Source organism: Salvelinus alpinus, chromosome 13 (genome assembly GCF_045679555.1).
Source record: "Salvelinus alpinus chromosome 13, SLU_Salpinus.1, whole genome shotgun sequence".
Taxonomy (NCBI): domain Eukaryota; kingdom Metazoa; phylum Chordata; class Actinopteri; order Salmoniformes; family Salmonidae; genus Salvelinus; species Salvelinus alpinus.
The window spans coordinates 19,386,537-19,392,825 of NC_092098.1; the positions used below are offsets into that span (position 1 = coordinate 19,386,537).

A 6,289-nucleotide genomic window follows, 5' to 3' on the forward strand; every position below is an offset into this window, starting at 1 on the left:
GCTTCCTCTAAACATAGCTCAAACACACATCTCTCAGTGGACACGGCCATCAGAAGACTGATTCAACAGGGTTCACTGGACTGATGACAAGTATGCAACAGTATTGGACCACAGAGAGAGGTACTGTCAACTTTCTCATGTTTATTTTTGTTCTACTAGAAATTGAACATGGTAGCCACGGAAACCAAAACAGCGGAGAAGTTGAGCCTCACACTTAGTTGTAGTGGAAATTGACCTACTATGCTGTTTACTTTCTTCATCTACATTATATCGATGAGTCTACCTGTAATAACATGAGAAAAATCCTTCCTGTAAAGTGGCTCTGGCTATTTTTGTTAGATTTTTACATGGATTAAAATGACCCATTAGTAAACCTCTTTTTCTATCACTGATACTGTTGGTCAGTTTTGTAAAGTAACCAGAACATCTGATAGTAAAGTGAATATGTATGCCCTTTATTTATGCCTCTCTAGTGGCTGTAAAAATGTATACAGGCAGCATCGGAAGAGGAGAGGACCATAATTAAATGCCTCAATATAATGTAGTGTTAGTTTTCACTTTTCAGTCTCTCTATGCTGTCTTTTTACCTTCCAGCACACACAGTACATTTTCCATACCTTTGTCTCCCTTCCTTTATTCAAAGGTCTAACTGGAGGCACAGACAATATGAGTCTGGAGTCAGGGATGAGTAATCTGACATGTGATTGTCCCATCGACAGCTTCAAGCGCAGTGTGTTTCCTGCTACGTACCTGCTCATCTTCTTCCTGGGCCTAATAGCCAACAGCGCCTCCCTCTGGGTCTTTCTGAGCATGTACAGGAGGAGGAGGAGCATCACCATGGTCAACCTGTACATGGTGAACCTGCTGATGTCTGACCTCATGCTGGTGTGCTCTCTGCCTCTCAGATCAGCATACTACCTGCTGGACTCCCATTGGCCGTTTGGGGACCTCACCTGCCGCCTGGTCTCCTACGTATTCTATATCAACATGTATGGCTCTGTCTACTTTCTGCTGGCCCTGAGTGTCCTCCGTTACCTAGCCGTATCACACCCCTACACCTTCATGAGTCTGGAGGGTGGATCCTGTGGTTGGGGAGGGTGTCTACTCATCTGGATCTTTGTGTCCCTGGCCTCTACACCCCTACTGAGTATTGGGACTATCCAGGAGGGGGAAGAGCAGACCCGCTGTCTGGAGCTGGGCAGCAGCTTGGGCACCATCATCCTTCTGAACCGTGCTGCCCTGGTGGTGGGCTTTGCCTTGCCCTTCACTGTCATCTCTGTCTGCTACATGTGTGTGCTGCTCAGCCTGAGGCAGTGTAGGGCTGGGGTGGAGGGGATGAGGAAGCCCTCTACAAGAAAGTCTTGTGCCCTTGTCATCCTCGGTCTCTGCATCTTCCTGATCTGCTTCCTGCCCTATCATGTGGTGCGAACCCTCTTCCTGGCAGCAGAGCGGAATGCTCAACTAAATGGCTGTGAGGATTCTTGCAGCTACCTCCAGGGGATTCGGAAGGCTGCCGTGGTAACGCTCTGTCTTGCAGCGGGTAACAGCTGCCTGGACCCGTTCCTTTTCTTCTTTGTGGGAGAAAACTTCAGAGATTTCTGCACAAAAAATTGTGGGAGGCAGAGTAGAGTTATTAACAACACAGAGAGACCAAGGATTCAAGAGCTGCAGCCCATAGAATTAACAGTCAATTTATAATAAACTTGACACTTCAAGCTTATCAAAAATGTTGCATTCACTTTCACGTTCAAATAAAATGTACACCTAGTCTATGGATGGATGATTTGTAGTTATAAAATTCCTGTAGAGCCAAATTGTTTGTGGATTTATAATTATGGGACCATTGAAAATAGGTTTATGATGAGACTAGGCCTGGGTCTTCTTCAAAAATGGTGGCTTTTTAACCAGCAGACTTTTTTAAATGATTGAACTTGTTTTTTTTGTTAAAACCCCTTAACATTATAAATCAACATATATTACAGCTTAATGTATTTTGATATTTTTACTACATTAAATAAAAAATGAATAAATAAATGCCTGCCTGCTGAAAATCTTTGCCAGTGCGTGTGTAGGCAACCTGCCCCTCCGAAGCATGGTCTAGTACAGTGGTTCCCAGCCTTTTTCATTTACTGTACCACCAACGAAATTTTGCTCTGCCTGGAGTACCCCTGAAGTACCCCCTAATGTGCATTTTACCAGTAAGCCTATAGTCTCATGAGTCTTCTCAAGTACCCCCTGTGGATAGGCCAAGTGCGCCCAGGGGCCCTAGTACCCCTGGTTGGGAACAACTGGTCAAGTAGTGTGATTCAGAAATTAGGGAGAGAGATTTTTTATTAGAGAAGAATGGATTAACCTTTTCAATGCTAGTTAAGGAAACCATAGTTATCACGTTTCACATTGGATTTATTAACTACAAAAAGGTAAGAAGTGTTTTTATTTTAATTCTGGTGCTGCTCTGCACACACATGCTTGTTAGCTAGCTGGTCCAACATTAAGCTAACTCTATGAAGTTCAAAGACATTCAAAGTTATTTCATAGAAGCCTGTAGGTATAATTCTGTGAGCCTAATTCAGATAATGCATGTCATAACAACAAGATGCCCAACGCTTCAACCCAAGCCTCCTCTACCCTCTCTCTGTCTCTCCCAACCCGCAAAATGTCACTCGCATCTCGCACCCTACACTTGTCTGTCTAATTCATGTTAATAGCTTGCCCGCTCCATAGCAAGCTGCTCTATCTGGACTGATTGGTGAAGTAATTTAATGTTGAGCTCAATGTAATTTTTTTTATTGATTTCAGAGATTTAAAAAGGAAGAGTTAGCAACGATATAAACCGTTACTTTTTTGGGGTTCAAACCGGTTCAGAACTTTATTCTGCTGGTCGGAACAGTGGAACAGAATAAAAAAATATATATTTTCACAACGAAATGATTGGAAAATAACATAGGTTCCAACCCATGAACACCAGTGACACATCTCAAGGCCTCGCATGAAATGATAAAATGAATCATCAAATTGCTAACATTTGAAGAGAAAGTGCAGACTCTCCACGTGGTTTTCAAAACAGCCCCACCAACCTGGACTAACATAGTAAATGTAAATCCATTGACACTCCAATTAGTCTGGTATGTTCGTTTCGTCAGTGGTGGAAAAAGTACTCAATTGTCATGCTTGAGTAAAAGTAAAAATACCTTAATAGAAAATATACCCTGCCTAGTGGTACTGTTCCGTTGAGTTTTAGCATATGAGAAGAAAATAAGCGACTTTTTAGCTTCAGCTAACCATCCTAAAATCTCATTAGAAATTAGGTGTACACAAGCACCATTGTGAGAAGTGATAATCTTCTATTTGTAATAATAATCATAATATGTGATGAGTATGACTATTAGGCGTAGGCAACAGATCTTGATGAGATGTCATTTAAAGCGATTGGAGCGCCCTTCGTGGTACTGAAAGGACAGCTCCAGGATCGTGCAATGATGCGAGAGAAGTTCAATGGAACTGTAGGTTGTCCCAGTAGTCATAGGCCTGCATCTGTTTGCATTTGTTTTATTGGATAATTATATGGAGAGTTGAACAAATTGCTGTCTTTAATACTGAACAAAATATAAACGCAATAAGTAAAGTGTTGGTCCCATGTTTCATGAGCTGAAATAAAAGATCCTAGAAATGTTCCATACGCACAAAAAGCGTATTACTCCTAAAATGTGTTTACATACCTGTTAGTGAGCACTTATCCTTTGCCAAGATAATCCATCCACCTGACAGGTGTGGCATATTAATAAGCCAGTTAAACAGCATGTTCATTACACAGGTGCACCTATGGCACTGTGCTGGGGACAATAAAAGGACACTCCAAAATGTGTAGTTTTGCCACATAACACAATGCCACAGATGTCTCAAGTTTTGAAGGAGTGTGCAATTGGCATGCTGACTGCAGGAATGTCCACCAGAGCTGTTGCCAGATAATTTTATGTTAATTTCTCTACCATAAGTCACCTCCAACATTGTTTTAGAGAATTTGGCAGTACGTCCAACCAGCCTCACAACCGTAGATCACGTGTAACCACGCCAGCCCAGGACCTCCACATCCGGCTTCTTCACCTGCGGGATCGTCTGAGACATGTCACGCCAACAAGTGATGAAACTGTGGGTTTACACAACCAAAGAATTTCTGCACAAACTGTCAGAAACCGTCTCAAGGAAGCTCATCTGCCTCCTCACCAGGGTTTTGACCTGACTGCAGTTCGGCGTCGTAACCGACTTCAGTAGGCAAATGCTCACCTTCGATGGTCACTGGCACGCTGGAGAAGTGTGCTCTTCACGGATTAATCACAGTTTCAACTGTACCGGGCAGATGGCAGACAGCGTGTATGGCGTTGTGTGGGCGAGCGGTTTGCTGATGTCAAGGTTGTGAACAGAGTGCCCCATGGTGGCAGTGAGGTTATGGTATGGGCAGGCATAAGCTACGAACACAACTGCATTTTATCGAGATACCGTGTCGAGATCCTGAGGCCCATTGTTGTGTCATTCATCTGCCTCCATCACCTCATGTTTCAGCATGATAATGCATGGCCCCATGTCACAAGGATCTGTACACAATTAATGGAAGCTGAAAAAGTCCCCGTTTTTCCATGGCCTGCATACTCACCAGACATGTCACCCATTGAGCAGTTTGGGATGCTCTGGATTGATGTGTACAACAGCATGTTCCAGTTCCGACCAACATCCGGAAAACTATTGAAGAGGAGTGGGACAACATTCCACAGGCCACAATCAACCGCCTGATCAACTCTATGCGAAGGAGATGTGTGGCGCGGCATAGTGCAAATGGTGGTCACACCAGATACTGACTGGTTTTCTGATCCACGCCCCTACCTTATTTTTAAAGGTATCTGTGACCAACAGATGCATATCTGTATTCCCAGTCATGTGAAATCCATAGATTAGGGCCTAATGAATTCATTTAAATTCACTGATTTCTTTATATGAACTGTAACTCAGTAAAATCTTTGAAATTGTTGCATGTTGCATTTATATTTGGGGGGGGCTGTGTCCATGGGGGGAAGTAGTGGGGGGAGTAGCGGAGGGAATGTACATAGGGGGAGTAGCAGGGGGTAGGGGGGAGCAGGTAGCTGACTAGCGGTGGCTATTCAGCAGCCTGATGGTCTGAGGGTAGAAACCTTTGGCCAGTCTTTCAGTTTTTGCCATGATGCTTATGTAGTGCCCGCATCTGAGTAATTGAAGCAGGGAGCACATGGCATGTCTTGGGTTGGACAGGCCAAATTTCTTCAGCATCCTGAGGTTGAAGAGTCGCTGTCGTGCCTTCTTCACTACGGCATCCGTGTGAAGATGAGTAGGCCGAGGAATTTGAAGTTATTGACCGTCTCCACGGCGGACCCATTGATGAGGATGGGGGAGTGTCCAGCCTGGTTCCACAATCAGCTCCTTTGTTTTGCTAACATTGAGGGAGAGGTTGTTTACCTGGCACCACGCCGTCAGAGTGCCTATCTCCTCCCTGTAGGCTGTCTCGTCGTTGTTGGTGGTCAGGCCTACTACTGTTGTGTCGTCAGCGAACTTGATGACGGAGTTGCGACTGTGTGAGGCCACTTAGTCATGGGTATACACAGGATACAGGAGGGGACTCTGGACAGACCCTTGTGGGGCCCCGTGTTGAGGATCAGTGTCGAGGAGGTAATGTTGCCTACCTTCACCACCTGGGGGCGGCCCGTCAGGAAGTCCAGGACCCAGTTGCAAAAGGGAAGAGTTCAGAACCAGGGCTGTGAGCTTTGTAATGAGCTTATAGGGCACTATGGTATTGAAGGCTGAGCTGTAGTCAATGAACAGCATCCTAACATATGCATTCCTTTTGTCCAGGTGGGTGAGGTCAGTGTGCATTGCAATGGCGATTGCGTAGTTCGTGGATCTGTCAGGGCGGTAGGCAAATTGGAGGGTCGAGTGTGTCAGGGAGGGAGGAGGTGATATGGTCTTTGATTAGCCTCTCGAAGCACTTCATGATGACGGAAGTGAGTGCTACTGGTCGGTAGTCATTCAGTTCAGTTACTTTCCTTTTCTTGGACACAGGGATGATAGTGGACATCTTGAAGCAGGTGTGTATAGAGGCCTGAGCTAGGGAGATATTGAAAATGTCAGAGAACACAACAGCCAGCTGGTCTGCACATGCTCTGAAGGCATGGCTAGAGATGTCATCTGGGCCGGCAGCCTTGCGAGGGTTACAGGTTTGAATGACTTACAGTCCTCAGCGGAGACTGTGAGTGTGTAGCCCACG

The 6,289-nt window shown here is 45.0% G+C and overlaps 1 protein-coding gene across 1 annotated transcript; it reads left to right on the plus strand.

Moving 5' to 3' along the window:
- LOC139536669 (cysteinyl leukotriene receptor 2-like) lies at positions 1-2,034 on the plus strand. Its single transcript, XM_071337291.1, has 2 exons — positions 1-120; positions 644-2,034. The coding sequence occupies exons 1-2, from the start codon at positions 84-86 to the stop codon at positions 1,696-1,698; spliced, it is 1,092 nt and encodes a 363-aa protein (XP_071193392.1). The 5' UTR covers positions 1-83; the 3' UTR covers positions 1,699-2,034.
- Positions 2,035-6,289: the final 4,255 nt, after the last annotated feature.

Excerpts from the sequence above, each read along its gene's own strand:
- LOC139536669 (XM_071337291.1), top strand. The coding sequence starts at position 84 with ATGACAAGTATGCAACAGTATTGGACCACAGAGAGAG. Across the intron at positions 121-643 it reads GTATTGGACCACAGAGAGAG|GTCTAACTGGAGGCACAGAC; the intron begins GTACTGTCAACT and ends CTTTATTCAAAG.